Consider the following 16,409-nt stretch of genomic DNA (forward strand, 5'->3'; position numbering starts at 1 on the left):
GGCTTGCATTGCCGTGAGGATCTTTCAGTTGCGATCTGGGCAAAATTAGATCGTTTGGTATTAACGCCACCACACAAGGAGAATGCTGAAAACAGGCATGCTGACCGGGGCACCGCCGCAAGGGCCAAAGTCAGTTTATTTAGGGAAGGAGTGATCCCAGACGTCTGCCTATCAGGTAGGTAGGCATTGCTTGGGAATCTAATGACAGGCCTGTCAGACATGGGAGTTTGAAGACATCTTTTCGTGCAAAATTTGGCGTTATTCGCTTATGGAAAGAAACCATCCCTCTCGATCCCCGAGACCCCTTGTAGATCCTTTGGCCCAAGTTCCCAAGCCTTCGCCGGTAAAACAGCCTCGCTGCACATGTGGGGCGTTTCCGGGGCTCCCAGATTGAAGCAGTTGCTGTCACATTCCTCGAGCTAGGTGCTTCGAGAAATCGTCGAGGGGTTTGCGTTCGCAAAGGGGCTTTTGCATAGAGGATGCATGTTGGGAAAACCTCTTTCGGGTCTTCCATAACTCCAGGTCTTTTCGCCTGATATACGGTCGAGGCATGCCACCTGAGGTGGCTTCGAAACTTCCTTCAATTCTCACTCAATGAAGCTTTTCTTTCATTGAAACTTTGAAGTCGAGCATCCATCACTACATTCATCATGGCGGACGTTCACGGTTCCATCTACCGCGGACAGCAAATCAGCTTGGCTGTGGTTTCGTCTGTGATGTCATCACTTGGAGGTACGTTTTATGAATACGTTCTCAATCAATACATTATTGTTAAGTTTTCTTTGTAGTCATTGCACTCTGTCTGCGGATAGCAGGAAGATATCTCGTCGTCCGAAAACTCGGGGCTGATGACTGGCTTATGGCTGCTGGAGTGGTATGATTGACCACCTCAAACCTGCCCGGGAAAAAATGAAGAAACTCATAAGTGTTAGGTCATCACTCTTTCTTATCTGTTCGAAATTCTCTATGGCATTAAATTTGGAGCTGGTCTCCATGGCGCTGAACTCAGACCTTCTGATATGGTCGATATCTTGAAGGTATGTCTTCACTGGAAAAATTCTGGACTTGGATATTAAGCTAATGAACACAGACTATTTATGCCATTGAGCTCACGTACAATACCGCGATATCTCTTATTAAGTGTTCTATCGTGGCATTTTACCTCCGGCTGGGTAAAGTTTTCCCCTCCATTTTCACTAATCTTGGTGGCCACTAATTCTGGGCTTTAACAGCATCAATCGACATTAATCTTCGGAGAGCCTGCTACGGAACTTTCGTCTTCGTAGCTTTGCTATGGGTTATCGCCCAGGCGGTTGCAGCTTTGCAATGTCTCCCAATCAATGCCAACTGGGACATTTTCACCGTGACCCACAAGAAGTGCGTCAACACACTGGTGTTCTTTTACAGTACGTAGTCTTTAGCTGGGCAATACAATTAGATTACCTTCAAGTTACTGACTTTTCTGCCAGTAAATGCTGGCTTGAACATCTTGCTCGACATCTGGATTTTGGTGATGCCAATCAGGACCCTTATTCAGATCAAAAGACCAACCAGGGACAAGGTTATCCTCATAGCTATCTTTGGCGTGGGAGCCCTCTCCTGCCTTGCAGCGTTCGTCTGCGAACACTTCAAAACACCAGTCATCCTGCTGACATATTCATAGCATCATTCGACTGTACACTATCCGACTCTACACCCAATCAAAAGATCCATTTTACGATGGAGCACCCATTAATATATGGTCGATGGTTGAAATCAACATTGCCATTATCTGCGCCTCAGTTCCAGGTAAGATCTTGATCAAGTATTAACAAAGCGTACATTATTCTGACAACGATACCAGCCATGAAGCCCCTATTCCACAAGACGATCCGCGAACGTATGACGACAGGCCGTTCAAATGGTCGTTCACACAACGGTGGATCACACAACGGTGGATCACACAACGGTGGATCACAGTTCGGGCACGCTATGATCCCTCTCAGTGGCGACGATATCTCGAAGCCTGGAACTGTCCGTCAAAAGAAAGGTACATACAGTGTCGGGGCCACTGGGGGCGAATTCAGTTCTAGTGAGGAGAATATGGTCACGAAGGGCAGCATGAACGGCGGAATCGAATACCAGAGAGACTTCACCGTGGAGGAGTCATACATTCAAAGCTCGAAGGTTCTTCGAGAGGCATCGCACGCTGTCTAGGTGAAACCGTTGTTTCATGGACATGTACAACAGCAGTAGTGAGATTTACTGTATTCTGTATATTAGGGTCGAATGGCGTCGGTTGGGCGGATCCTTCTAGAGAGCACTTCTCGTTGCTTTTGCTGGAAAACGTGCTTCTATTGGCCAGAACATGGGCAAGTTGCATGTGAACTTTATTTTCAAGCGGTCGGCTTTCCTTTTGCTTTGCTTAAAATGTGTTTCTATGACCCAGTACTTGGTCAGGTTGCTTGCGAAGCCTTGTCGGAATTGGTGATCATAGGTCGAACAGTCCCCATACATGTACGAAGACGGCAGGGGCGGGGCGGCTCGGCTATTCGCGAGCGCAAAAGGAACACCAAAATCTCATAGTTTTGAAAATTGCGCATCACAACGCCACTATCTCCAAATACTTTATATTAAGTATGATGAGATGCAGAAGAAGCACAAGTATCTTTTACTATGTTGTGGTGATTATTAAATTCTAGGGAGATTTATAGCGACTTTTTGAATACGAGGGAAAGATTCTAAAAGTTCTCACTTAGCGAAATGCCGGTTTTCGAAGCTGTCCCACCTCGAACATGTAGTCAGAATCCAGACGCCCGAACGGGAAGAGTCAGGACTTGCATGAAGTACATTGCCGTGTGCAAGTGCCTCCTTCGGGAGTCCAAGCCATAGTTTCGGGGCGCTTCCAACAATCCAGTTCAGCTCTTTCAATGATTCAATCCTGTGATCAATCCGGGTAGAACTGCCGGCAAATGTAATGAGACGGAAGAGAAACCTTTCTACAGGGAAGCTGACAGCCAGTACCAAATTTCCGGGAGGTAATGATACAGTACCTTTGTACCATGTTTGTGGGGTTTTCCGCCTTGTGCATTTGTGGGGGCTGCTGAGAAGGTTCTCTCTAATCAAGTATGGCGGCCTAAACCAGGCCGTTGAATTGCTTTTTAATGAGCACCGTTTTGTGATTCTCAGTTCACACACGAGGCATGGGCCGTATGGCTGAGGCAGCCATTCTAGAAGCTTTCTGGGAAGTGAAAGGGTTGAGACTTGACACGTCCAGGGTGTCAGTGGAAAAAACCCGGGGTGACGTGCCCCATGCCCCTCTTTTTGCACGTCCGAAGAGGAGGCACGGTTGAGGCACAGCCGAAGCGAGCGTCGGGGAGGAACGAAATCGCTCTATTTGCCTCCCCTGTGACTTCGGCACGTTGTTGACAATTTCACACCTTGTCAACGACAGCGGGAAGAATCTTTCCGATCCTCTCAAGAGAGTCCAAGGAACCGCTTTTGGGTCCGAGTCTAACGGGTCAATATTGTTTGTGGCTAAAGATGCCTGCACCTTTCGTTACACTTGTCTTTACAGCTTACAATATTGTTGCCCCGTGCCAATTCTGCCGCGGGAAGCAGCAGGGAACATGGGGTTTAGCTTGCCTTCCCACGCGCTGCCGACATTCAAAAACATATAAACTCGCTGCATGCACTGCAGTTGCAGGCACAGCCATGTGGCTACTCTCGCCTTTATCTCTCACCCACCCGCGCCCCGATTTGAAGCCTCAATTCTTTCTCGTTTATAACCAACCTTGAGTCGACCTCGGGAAGCACAACGTCGAGTAGTCGAACTCACCCATCATGGGAGAAACTACGGAGGAAATCCAGCTTTCTGAGAAGAACCTCAATAATGTTGAGGTTTCTGTGCCTTCGACCCCGAACGAATCTGAATCAGAAGCTGTTCAGGCGACTCACCAGCACGATGTACACATCAATTTGAGCTGGAGGTCATGGGTTGTGGTGTTGATATCATGCTTTGCGTAAGTCTCAAGTTCTCGAACTCTTGAACTCATTGGAGAATATCGTTTCGATCCAAAGCGGACGTTGGCTAATGATTTGATTCAAAAGTGTCCTGGCCCAGGTTTTTGTCGTCGTCGGATCATCAAATGTTATTGCCTTTATCATCCGTGACCTTGGTGATCCGGCTATTGTGGGATGGATCATTCAGGTAACTTCAATCCTAACGCTCATAAATGATCTGCTGTTGATTTTGGCAGGGCCCTCTTCTCATTCAAGCAACGCTTTCACCCATCGTGGGCCGCTTGTCAGATGTCGTGGACCGAAGATACTTGGTCTCCATTCCACCATTGATTGCTTTCGTCGGAGCTGTCATTTCTGCCAAAGCCCAAGATATGGCAACTTTGATCGGTGGTGGTATCCTCATCGGTGTCACTTTAACCAGTATTTCCATCACCCAAGCTATTCCGGCTGAGGTTCTTCCCCTCAAGTACCGATCCCTGTCTCAGGGACTTTGCTTCATCGCGGGATCTCTCGGTGGACTGTATGTCTCGAACAATACTCTTCGTGTTGTATGTATACTAATTTAAATGCAGTCTCGGTGTCCTCGGAGGTGGTGGACTTACAAACACCAATGCCAATGGCTGGAGAGGAATCTACTGGCTGCAAGCCGGACTTCATTTGGCAACGTCCCTCGGTTTCCTTGCCTTTTATTGGCCTGCTCGTCCAGCTGATAGACCTCGGAAGTCCATTATGGAGGTTCTCTGGGCTATGGACCCCATTGGCTCATTCCTCTTCATGTCCGGCACAGCCCTCATGCTCCTCGCTCTTGACTGGGCTGGTGGAACTTACCAATGGCATCAAGTTCAAGTCGCTGCACCACTCGGAATCGGCATGGGATTGACTGTCTTGTTTGGCGTGTACGAGTGGCTTGGACGAAAGGATGGTCTTGTGGCACACGTGTTCTTCAAGGGGAACAACAATTTCGCTCTCTCGACCTTTGCCTTCGCAGTAGAGGGGTAAGGGCTTTCCATTTCCACTTCTGTTAACTCCACACTGACTTTCTTCAGATGGATCTTCTTCAGCGCTGTCAACAGTGTCACCACTCAAATCATCCTCAATCTGGGCTTCGAGAATTCAGCGTGGAGAATCTCTATCCGCCAACTCAGCTTCAACCTTTGCAATCTGTTTGCATCAGTTCCCATCATCTGGTGGGCTACAAAGAGGAAAGACGTGAAGACCCCGCTCTACGTGACTTTTGTCCTATTCCTTATCACGTATGGTACCACTAGTGACCGGAACTGATGTGAGCATTGCTGACATGGTATAGCTGCATCTGTTACTCTTTCATTAACCCAAGCATGAGTAAGGCTCAATATGGCTTCAACGTGATGGGTAAGTTATCAGACTCATGATTACCCTGAGGCGGAGCACTAACTTCCCAATCAGCTGGTATCGGACAAGCAGGACCTCTGACCCTCCTCATCGCTCTCGTCCAATATACTGCACCCCACGCCTACCTCGCCAACGCAACTGGTCTTGCATTCTCCGCCCGTGCCATCGGTGGTGCTTTCGGATCCGCAGTCGTCAACGTCATCATCAACAGCAAGTTAGGCAAGACTCTTGTTCCCCAAGTATCTTCGGCTGCCATCAAGGCCGGTCTGCCAGCATCCTCCATTCCAGCTCTCATGGAAGGCATGGCAACGGGTAACCCCGTTGCCCTCGCAGCCGTCCCAGGTATCAGCCCCAGCATCCTCGGCGCAGCCTTTGACGCCAGCCACCACGCCTATGCGGGGGCCTACAGACTCGCGTGGGCATCCATCATTCCCTTCGTCGTCCTCGCTCTCGTGGCTATCATCTTCGTAAAGGGAGTTCAGGATCTCATGACCGAGGAGGTCGAGGCCACAGTCGAACATGTCAGCTTGGTTGAGGAGAAGACGGTTTGAACCATCGGAGCCATGCTGGCAATGCTTCGGGATAAAGTCAAAGTCCGCCCTGTACTTTTCGGGATGTTTGGGGTCACGAACTGAACGTGCTGGATGTCTGCTGAACTGGATGCCTTTCTTGGAAATTTGGAACGCTAGACACCTAGCACGCGTTAAGAACCATGGCTCGTATTTTTTGAGAGATGTAGAAGTTTTGGCAGTCGGCTGTAGCTTCTTGACTTTCCGGTCCCATGTGTGATCCTGCTTCCGATATTGTCTCGATATCAGCGCTTCATGTCTTCGGAGGGGCTTCAAGTGAGGCCTTCAATTATTCAATCAAAGGCTTTCTGACCCAGCAGTAGCAGCATATGACTTTTTCTCTCTCCTTTCTCTCTTGAAGTTCGTTGAATTCAGTATGTCCAAAAATAATTAATAATTAATTCTTCTTGATTATCACGTGAAGACTTCTTATATCCTTATAAAATTCTTTTTAAGAGCATTACCTTACTCTCTTTACTTATAAATACTTTGATTATATTAGATTTCGCTCCTTCTCTTTACTTATTTTCTTTAAACCCTCTTCTTGAAATATATTAATTACTCACGTGGTATTTTTTCTCAAGCGCTTCTTTAAGTTTTTTCCTTTAATAACTTGAAATAAAACTATATAAAACTTTAATGGAAGCTTATTTTAGGCCCTACATTACTTCTTAGATACTAAACTTAGTATTTAGTCTCACTTGGCTAATAAATGAATTATAATTTGTTAGGCTTCAGACTTAATTATAATTATTTGAATTATTTGATGCACTGGCTGAATTTAGTGGGCATCTGGCTCCCGTGCAGTGCACAAACCTGGTAGCTTGCGCTAACCTACACTGAAAATCTGGCGAAATCATGTTTTCCAATTTCCTACTCCCTTTTGCAACCTCACTTCGAAATATTCTGCTTCCTACCTTGAAGATAATCCACAGACCCTCTGTAAAGCAACAAAGAGACGTCAGCATGGAATAAATTGAGGACGAGTCCTCTTCAGACGCACCGAGAAGATCTTGCGTCTAGCGGATCTGATGCGGGAGGATGCAGTTCCCTTTAGAGTTTAGATAAGATACCCCTTTAGTAAGAAAGGAGATTCCCCTGTCTCAGCAGGTCTGCATTCGGCTTCTTTTGCTGACTTCTAGTTCAGGCCCATGTCTTTACCGTAGTGATGTTCTATCTCAAGGCTCAGATTCGCCTCCAGACCTCGGTTCTGAGGCTGATTCAAGATCGAGCGATAACTCGGAGCATGATGTCCCAACAACCTTTCGGTTTACGGATTGCCCAGAAGACCGATGGTGTACCTTCTAAAGAGCATGCTAGTTGCCCCTGGGGGGTGCATAAATCCATGGCTAAAACCTATCATTGCCATGAATACCGGCGCTCACGTCCTTGTCCATGGCGGGAGTCGTTGCTCCCTAGAATTCTTGCCACTGGTCGAAAGATCCACGGGATAGGCCTTCCTATACTTTGTGGATACAACACCTTCCGTTTGGTCAACAACTTTGCACCAGTGGGTGGTTGGGCCAATTTTCGGATTTTTTTTGGAACCATCTAGCCACTTGGTAGTCTTCGATGGCGAAACGGCGTTGTGTCGATCGGACACCAACCTCTTCTTTAGCTGGCAGCATCAAGTTCTTGTTCCAGCCATGAGAGGCTATTGCTTGGTCCCCAGATGTCGACTAATCAAGCATTTAATAATTCAGAGCTCCGATATCGACCACGATGACCTTGCATCCGAAGGAATCGGAAGGATCTTGTGTCCCGCCGATATAACAGAATCCGAATACCGGAACAAATCCAGGAAGACTTCCGAGCAATGGGCAGGGCTTGGAATCCTTCGATTTTTTGAGACACAATGCCTTAAACCTTCGACGAGGTGGGCCTTTTTTTTCTCCAGACCAAATGGGAGGGGGGGGTTTTTTTTGAGAACTTTCAGGGATTGGAGCACAAGTTACTATTTTGCTGTAACAATGACCTCAATCTACGTTGGAGAGCTGCGGTCGGCTCCACCCATGGCACCCCTAGAACGACCTCTTTTCGAATGCCATTCTGTAACTTCTATATCCGTGGATGGCGCCTCTCAAGCGGGTGGACGAGATCAATTCCTTGCCCAGGAAGTCACCAGGAGAGGCTGGCTCTCGACAACGAAATTCAACCCGAAGAAAGTGACCTTCTCTGGGCCGTTCAAGGAGAGAACTTGATAGCCATCAACACACCTCTACCGAAAATCGCCGATACAGAGTACTTGGCACTAATATCGGGCGATTTAGAACTTGTATGGTCTACGTTCTTTCAGGCTCGGCAAAAATACCTAAATTTCAGGTATCGATATGTATCGATGCCAGAATCGTAAGGTATCGATAGTATCGATAGTAGTATCGATTCCCCGAGCCTAATTTTCCCCTTTAATTATAATTAACTTTAGAACTACTTGTTTTATAAGAAAACTTCTGGTAGCGCAAATATTCTACTTAATTCAGGCTTTCTATTTAGCTACTTATCTTATACTTTAGACTAAAACTCATCTCAATGCGGCTATTTCAAGTAAAAATGAGCTTTTGAGATTTTCGTGAGGCTCGCCTATATATTTAGCGTCTTGATAAGAAATGCGAATACAAGGCATAATTCTCCGAATACGAGGGTTATTTCAATTTTAAGATATTATTAACTTTTATTAATAATTATAAATAACTTTTTTAATAGAAAGACTAGAAATTAAAGGAATTATATATAAATATATTTTTATATAAATTAAATAATAAAATAATGAGATAATTTTTAGGGGTAAGAATCGATTTTGGTATCGATACCTATCGATTCTTACGATACCTGAAAAATACCTAATACTATCGATACTGGTATCGATGCCTCAGGTATTTTTGCCGAGCCTGCGTTCTTTACGGACCCTTTCCAAATCTTGGGGGATTTGTAAGATTCTCAAACATGTTAGTAGCCAATTGGCTCTATTGCTTATATGCTTTGGCTGAGCTGGTCTCGACAGGATAGGGAATAGGAACATGACCTGCATCAGGGATGATGTCGACTGCCGGAGTCGGCATACCTTTTAAGGGTACTGCGATAATTGAATTTGAAATTTCATTTGAATTGAGAACTATATTGGAGCATATTCTGTGTCTTGACACGGCAATAAAATGTGGTCTACAAGTGCATTACCCCTTGAAAGGCATTGAGTAGCAGAGGTGACCATCTGATTCCCGCCCATTTCTGTCTCAGGTGGACAGACGCCTGACTAGCAGGTGAGTACCTTGCCATTGGCAGTACATCCGGACTTCAAAATGTATGCCCACTATAGACCTTCTGTCAATTACGGCTCTTTTGAATTTGTTTTGAAGATTGGGGTTAGGACTCACATTTTGGAACCACCTTTCAAGGTGATGGTACAACCACTGCCAAATATCAAAACATCGTAACTATCACCCTGTTAGCCGGTATTTCAAAACACTCAGGAGCGCAACCAACCTGACATTTGACCCAACCTTTGCTTTATAGCTTGTGTGCTAGATCACTTCTAGTGTGCAAGTGAGAGAATATCCCACATTGCTCATCACGACGCTGCGACCTGGAAATTCAACCGAGACCGCAGATACTGTCTCTTGCGTGAAGCGTTGGCGGCGCTGCAAAATTCTCTCAGCATGAAGATTTAGTGACCTTTATATCTTAGTGCAAGGCTTACCACAGTGTCTCCATCGATGAGGCCTTGAATTAAATCGACGACTTTACTAATGACATCAGCCACAGCACCAACTGCGTCTGCTTTGCCCCCCACATCACCATCGGCAGCATCGGGCGATCTGGAATTTCGTCAGAACAAGATCAAGTTCAAATGTAAAGAATATCATACAGAACTTCAGTGGTTGAAATTGCGGGTGTAATGCTCGCTGATCCTGTATCAGTGAAGACAGTGACTGCTCTCTAGAGGCTTTTTAGTGACAGGAGTTAGAGATGATGGTATTGATTCACCTTCTCCAAAGGAGATGCTGAGATCAGAGCTGCAAAAGCAAAAGTGAAAACTATAAGGACGATTTTGGCAACCATGGTCAGCAATTAAATTAAGAATGAAGAAAAATACAATTGATAGATAGTGAGTAAAAGTGTGTTCTTGTTCAAGTGGCGGTGATGGTGATGGTGATCACTTGCAGCTCTTCTGGCTCTACTTATATATACTGAGTAGGTCAGGCTCAAGAATGTTTCTTGTTTGCCAAGAAATACATGAACACAACCCCCCCTTTTGACTGCCAAGATAATATGAATTATGAACGAAACCGCCTTCGGTCAATGCACTCTGATCTCTTGATTGGACTCTGAGAGTATATCTGCAGACCAGAAGGATTGCATTGACTCACGACCCAATATTCAACAGTTCGCGTTTCGTAGGGTCATTTAACAAAGCCCAATTGAGCCACCTTAAAACATGGTGGATGCCCGAAAAGTGGGCACGACTATTGCCACTCAGCTCTGAGTGCTTGACGATGTTTCATGTGCTTCTGGGCAAACTCTAAATCTTCCGTAAAGAGAATAAGGCTCAGATTTTCGATAAAGATTGAGGCTAAGGGGCAAGTATAAGAGAATGCTTATCCACTTTTCCTCGCCCAGCCCTAGCCCCTACCCCAACCCATAGCAGAATCGGGTTTCATTATCAAACTCTAATTCTACGATAACCTCAACTCGTTCCTAAATGGGCGACTTGGCATATGCCAAGTGTAACAATGGTTCAGGGCAAAACCGTTAGATAGATCAAGGTCACCAAGCACAAATACGAGTAGGACAAACAGAGAGGCTGAAGAATCACAGAACTCAAGCTCGCCTCTTCCCATTACTGGGTTGATGCGGGCACATTTGTACACTTTTCCGCTTGGAACAGTGTCCAACCAATTTACTATCACTCCTCTGCTATAGCTATACGAGATTTGAACAAGTTGCAAAGAAACGTCGGCTTTTCAGAGCCATTATTTGAGAGAACGGGGTTTCCATGTGGGGTCGAGGAGGGAAGAGAAGATGATGCTCTTGTGCCATACCCGTTGCGCAGACCATTTATTCTCTTCACGATTACTGCATACTCAATTGTCGATTCATGTCTAAGGAGTGTTCTTCGCATTGCATAACTGGTCGAATTTTGCCGAATCCTTATTGTCACGTGATACAACCCGATTCTCATTCTAAACCCTTCGCTGGAACTTCCTCACCTGCAATTGATAGCTTCCAGAATAAAATCTATTACATATGATCGCAATGCTTTCGCAATACCATGTGCATTTTCGGGATTTCCAGGAATTGAGAAAGCATATGGGCGGCAGGGAATGCCATGTGCATGCAATCCTCGATTTAAAATGCTCCCGATGGGGCCGTCATCCGAACTTTGATGTCCGAAGAAGACTTCATCTTGGATGATGACGTCGTGTTTGAAGGCAGTGTATGATTGAACACGTTCACATCGTGGCTGAGGAAGTGCTAAGGTGTAACGAGGGGGATTATTTATCCCCGTCTGACATATCGACCGTTCGGATGCAAAGCAACTGAAAAACAAGCATTTTCGTATTCAGAACTACTGAATCCGAAAGGCGGCTATGCCACATCGGAGTAATCACGTCCTCGGTAGGCGAAGAAACATGCCCAACCAGAAATTCTTGGGAGACTCCGATTGGCTAGGTATGGCGCTCGGAAAATATTTTGGACACAAGGGTTCCAGCGGCCTTGTCATGGTGATGATCATCGATCGTGCCCTGAAGGAGATCACTAAAATTGCCAGGAGAGATTTGTAGATATATAAACACTTAGTGTCCCCAGTATGTCAAGAACACCTCCTCAAAGATCAAATCACATCCTTCACGAGGAAACTTTTCAACAACAGATTGCTCGGCTTTCATGACCAACATGAAGATCACACTCCTCGCACTTTTTGTGATAAGCGGAACGTGGGCGGCGGATTTGCGGTCGAATTGGAAAATTGGACAGCCGGTCAGCACTTCTAGTGGGCATGTCATAGGTGGCAGAGCCAGCGTTGGTTCAGAAGTCTCTGGGTATTTTGGAATCCCGTATGCAAAGCCGCCGGTAGGCAATCTGCGATTTGCCCCGCCTGAGAGGTTTGAAGGAAAAGAGACGATCAATGCTACGAGCTTTGTAAGTGCTGCTCAAGTCAAATTTACTGTGGGGTGATCTAATGAGATCTTAGGGTGCATCTTGTCCCATCAGCAGTGACTTCGGACCACTAGCGGATGCGAACTACACCAATGCAAACTTCACGACAGTAGGAATGTTTCTTGTCACCGTTTTGAATCAAACGGGAGATGTTTTCAGTGAAGATTGCCTGACTCTGAACGTCTGGACCAAACCACAAGTAGGGGAAAAGAAAAAGGCAGTCATGGTCTGGATTGTTGGAGGAGGATGGACTACCGGTACGACAAACAATGTTTATGGGAACGATGGTGAACACATCGTTGATGAGGAAGATGTCATTGTCGTCTCGATGAAGTATGTTTCAAAATGCCCTTCTGTTAGGTGCTGGTGTTGACGATTAGAAGTTATCGTCTGAATATCTTTGGCTTTCCAGGAATTCCAGATCACCCAAACAACCTCGCCCTGCTTGACCAAAGGCTTGCAGTTGAGTGGATACGAGACAACATAGCCAGTTTTGGTGGCGATCCATCCCGTATCATTCTGTTCGGACAAAGCGCTGGTGCGGAAGGAGTAGATTTCTACTCGTATGCTTGGACATCGGATCCTATCGTCAAAGGACTTATTATACAATCTGGTTCCACGGGTCTAAGAGCATATCCAAAAGAGGACTCTGCAGCAGCTTGGTACAACGTCACTTCCACGCTTGGTTGCGGAGACTCGGCGTCAAATACTAGTGTGGTACTTGAGTGCATGAGGCGCCAAACAACCGAAGATATTCAGAAAGCCATTCCATTACAGGTTGTACCCGGTGGCTCTGCTGCATTTTGGCCCACTATTGATGAAACCGTAGTCTTCTCGGATTATCCAGCTTTGGCTGCTGAGGGGAAATTTATCAAAGTGCCACTCCTCATCGGGAACACAGATAACGAAGCTGGCTTCTTCAAAGCCATCGGCACAATCTTAGGTGTCCACGAGTCTGAAATCTTCTGGGACCAATTTAATCTTGCAACCTTTGTTTGTCCTTCAGCCACTCGTGCGAACGCCAGTATCTCGGCCCGTCTCCCAACTTGGCGCTACCGTTATTTCGGCAGCTTCCCAAATCTTCAGATCCAGTCCAATCCTGATAGTGGAGCATATCACTCATCTGAACTGAGTCTCTTGTTCAGTACAATCCCTCCTACTGGAATTCCAGGAATACCTCCTCCCACAGAAGACGAATTCCAGTGGGGGAAATATATCAGGGGTGCGTGGGCAACATTCGCCAAGGATCCAGAAAGAGGGCTGAATAGAATTGGCTGGCCAAGATGGGATCCAGAGAAACGAACTTTGATTAGATTGGCATACGGCAATTGCACAGGTCCAAACGAAGCCTCACCACGAATGTATGATCGTTGTGCTTGAAATTTTAGTCAGGACACAGATAGTTTGAAGAGTTCTGCCGTGATCAGGGTAGAAAACATGAAATTACGTCCTCTCGGCTAACTTGAGCTGAGTCGCTGCTGGAACTGTTCAATTATTCTATTAATCTGAAGAATTTTTTATGGCAATGAGTAGTTATATCATTCTGCCAACGCTTAAGCTTCGATTTTGTTGTGTGCAAATCAAGATGCGGATTCGACCAGGATCGTCGAAACCCCCGTTGAAGAGAGGAAGGTTACGCCGACATTATGGCGAGTTTTTTTCCTCCTTTAATTATTCAATATTCTTACATTAAACTTCACTCTATAAGAGGGTTTCTCCTGTGTTTCATTTATCTACCATCGCAGACTCATTTTTTGAGCTTGCAAATTATCACGTGACGTATGTAATATCTCCCGGTGAACACTTCAAAGGGACTCCGCGAATTGGAATCACAGATCGCAGAAATACTTATATAGAATTGTACGGCAACAGAGCTATTGGTGCCAGATTAATGTTTGAAAAAAGGGGGGGGGCTAGAACCTCACTTTGCCATTTCCGTACCGATGTGCAAAGAATTTCTTGTATCGCAGTTGAGAGTGAATTCTGCCAATGCGAGAGTGCTGAAGAACATGTTTAAAAATTCTTCGGTACAAACTACAGCTTACTACAAAAATTCTAGCTTCCGCCTTCAGGAAAATTAGAAAAATTCCAAGACCTATGAGGTAGGTAATCGGTCTGGGACTGTGCATCAAGACTTGTCATGGCTTCGGAGGTATAAGCTTGGAATAAGGGGTAGGATTATGTTTCTCATTCAGGTGGTGAAAGTTTCACCGACTAGTCTGTAGGTGAGTAATAGTTGATGTATCTGACAGATAAAGCAACATTTTATAAGCAAGACTTAAAGCGAGGAGTTAGGAGAACTAGCATTGACCCTGCAAAGTGAATTAAGATATGTAGTAATACATTAAGAGTCTATTCATTTGCCCTCATTCCCTTCCACAACCTCAAGTGTCCCTGGGTTGTGCGCAACATAGTGGCCGTGCTGGTCTTTGAATAGCACCTACGAATGGCTGTGAGAACTAGGTTTATTGAGAGCATGATTGATTCTCCGACCTTTGGAGGATTCTTCACTACCTCGTTTTTTGCTTCTTTCTCGGTCATGACTATTTTATCAACCTTTATAGTTTAGCTACCACGCGAATTGCTCTATGGTCAACGGGAATAGTCACCTCTCCTTCCCGCTTCCCACCGCGGATTTTGGTGAAGACTGTGTCACCAACTTCAATGGGATTCCCTTTCTTATCTTCAACTTTGCCTGACATGGTTGTCAACTCGGAACGATTGCAATTTTAAGATTTCAATAAAATTGTACTCTCAGCAGCCTTCAGATTAGAAAGAAAAGAGGATGTGGTTCAAAAGCGTCGTCATCTTCATTTTGGGTAAGACGTCATTGTAATCTTACCACTGACGACATTGGGAGGCCCTTTCAGAGTATTGGTTCGCTAAACTGTCGCTAACGTTTCTAGCCCCTTTTCCAGCGGCTCGTTTTGAAGCAGCCCTTTTCGCGAATTCTCCTGCCATCGTTCACACCACAGGATGAGTCCAAGTCCAAGTCATTGCGAAATTATAGAAGTCTTTGAATCTTATGCCTCATACAGGCTGCGTATTCCTCTGTTCCTTCGACACAGTCAATTCAGAACCCCCACGACCCCGTCTTTACCCCGCCTTTACCCCGCCATTGGAGAACAATGGGCCAAGTTCAATTCGGAAGATGTTCTAGAAAGTTGCCAAAGAAGGTGCTGGCGACTCCTCGAGGGAACTTTGAAAATTCAACGAATTACCATGTAAGCTTTGAAGCTTTATATGGTATTTGCTCTCCCCGGGACGACATTGTCAAAGTGATCAGGACGAGGTATAACTATACAGCTCGTTGGATTTCAAGATGCCCTTTACCAACTCTGGGAGGATATGGAAAGACCAGGGAGATTGCCCTGAAGCACTACAAGATCCTTCAAAGCTATAGGGTGGAGTTGGTCATCGACTCTGCCATCGGCACTCTGTTTTTCAATTCCGACTATCCTCGGGATTCAGGAGAATTCAATTTTGATATCGAAGAGGACTTCCTGAAGTCACTGAGACACCAGGCGATCTATGAGACGCCATTTAGTATTTGGAACAATGCCACGTACGAACAGATTTTCTGGTGCCTATCCTGTCTCATGATGGGATTAGAGAGACTGATGCTACGCATCGAAATTTTTCGTTATGGAGATCCGCTAAATCCGGCAGAGCCGCGAGTGCGGGAAAGATGGATGGGCTGGGAATTTGGCGGCGGGGTCCCAACTTGGGAGTAGAATTTGACGCTGCTAGGAACAACTCCGGAACTGAAGTTTGCTTCACAATCACTCCATGACTAATTAATATTCTTCGATGAGGGTCAGTACGATTATGGGGAAAATTGCCAAACACACATTTACATGTCACGGTGGCTGCCATCGAGTACCTTTAATGAGATCTTTAAGCACTATTGGCTACTCGGGGCTGACTGGCACAAGGTCTTGAGGGTTACGCGAAGAGGCCAGGAGATTGTCGACTATCAAGAGTGGTATTGGAGAGTTTACAAATCGTTTGCAAAAATCGATTTCAGAGTCAAGAGGATACTCGCGTTCTAGCGCCGGAACCATCTTAATATATCGGAGACTTGGGCGACATTGCGTATGGGATGTTTCGTGAAGCCAACGGAACTCTCTGGAGGTGGGAGTGGTGCCTTCAACCACTTTGCGATGACGAATGGCCAACTCAATCCGAAGGACCATAAAATTCAATTACCTTGGCATCAAACAAAACTTCGTTCCATGGCTCCCTTAATTCACAGTTTTGCACTTATTATATACACAAATTATTCCACCATCACAGCACTTCCCCGCGTCT

General features: G+C 45.7%; 6 protein-coding genes across 6 annotated transcripts; 4 read left to right on the top strand and 2 right to left on the bottom strand.

The window, feature by feature from the left end:
• Positions 1–436: 436 nt before the first annotated feature.
• K444DRAFT_134095 (uncharacterized protein) lies at positions 437–2,244 on the top strand. The gene is made up of 8 exons (XM_024870481.1): positions 437–732; positions 789–874; positions 933–1,037; positions 1,091–1,172; positions 1,233–1,406; positions 1,470–1,611; positions 1,664–1,788; positions 1,844–2,244. Exons 1-8 carry the CDS (start codon positions 651–653, stop codon positions 2,194–2,196), a joined length of 1,149 nt encoding a protein of 382 aa, XP_024730928.1. The 5' UTR covers positions 437–650; the 3' UTR covers positions 2,197–2,244.
• Positions 2,245–3,632: 1,388 nt separating this feature from the next.
• On the top strand, positions 3,633–6,324 carry K444DRAFT_570547 (MFS general substrate transporter). Its single transcript, XM_024877273.1, has 7 exons — positions 3,633–4,001; positions 4,090–4,189; positions 4,239–4,522; positions 4,575–4,997; positions 5,049–5,255; positions 5,309–5,373; positions 5,428–6,324. Exons 1-7 carry the CDS (start codon positions 3,823–3,825, stop codon positions 5,922–5,924), a joined length of 1,755 nt encoding a protein of 584 aa, XP_024730929.1. The 5' UTR covers positions 3,633–3,822; the 3' UTR covers positions 5,925–6,324.
• A 3,136-nt stretch (positions 6,325–9,460) lies between these two features.
• K444DRAFT_634810 (uncharacterized protein) lies at positions 9,461–9,998 on the bottom strand (the record flags this gene model as incomplete). The annotated part of the gene is made up of 4 exons (XM_024883794.1): positions 9,461–9,577; positions 9,637–9,754; positions 9,805–9,875; positions 9,924–9,998. The coding sequence occupies 4 exons, from the start codon at positions 9,996–9,998 to the stop codon at positions 9,461–9,463; spliced, it is 381 nt and encodes a 126-aa protein (XP_024730930.1).
• Positions 9,999–11,711: 1,713 nt separating this feature from the next.
• On the top strand, positions 11,712–13,478 carry K444DRAFT_655677 (alpha/beta-hydrolase; the record flags this gene model as incomplete). Its single annotated transcript, XM_024886031.1, has 3 exons — positions 11,712–12,080; positions 12,133–12,431; positions 12,479–13,478. Exons 1-3 carry the CDS (start codon positions 11,826–11,828, stop codon positions 13,476–13,478), a joined length of 1,554 nt encoding a protein of 517 aa, XP_024730931.1. The 5' UTR covers positions 11,712–11,825.
• Positions 13,479–14,448: 970 nt separating this feature from the next.
• Positions 14,449–14,866, bottom strand: K444DRAFT_570555 (uncharacterized protein). Its single transcript, XM_024877274.1, has 3 exons — positions 14,708–14,866; positions 14,592–14,654; positions 14,449–14,538 (listed from the first exon to the last, which is right to left on the bottom strand). The coding sequence occupies exons 1-3, from the start codon at positions 14,798–14,800 to the stop codon at positions 14,455–14,457; spliced, it is 240 nt and encodes a 79-aa protein (XP_024730932.1). The 5' UTR covers positions 14,801–14,866; the 3' UTR covers positions 14,449–14,454.
• Positions 14,867–14,996: 130 nt separating this feature from the next.
• On the top strand, positions 14,997–16,014 carry K444DRAFT_134162 (uncharacterized protein). The gene has a single exon (XM_024870483.1). It carries the CDS (start codon positions 15,227–15,229, stop codon positions 15,830–15,832), a length of 606 nt encoding a protein of 201 aa, XP_024730933.1. The 5' UTR covers positions 14,997–15,226; the 3' UTR covers positions 15,833–16,014.
• Positions 16,015–16,409: the final 395 nt, after the last annotated feature.

The sequence above is a fragment of the Hyaloscypha bicolor genome (genome assembly GCF_002865645.1).
Source record: "Hyaloscypha bicolor E unplaced genomic scaffold K444scaffold_136, whole genome shotgun sequence".
Taxonomy (NCBI): Eukaryota; Fungi; Ascomycota; class Leotiomycetes; order Helotiales; family Hyaloscyphaceae; genus Hyaloscypha; species Hyaloscypha bicolor.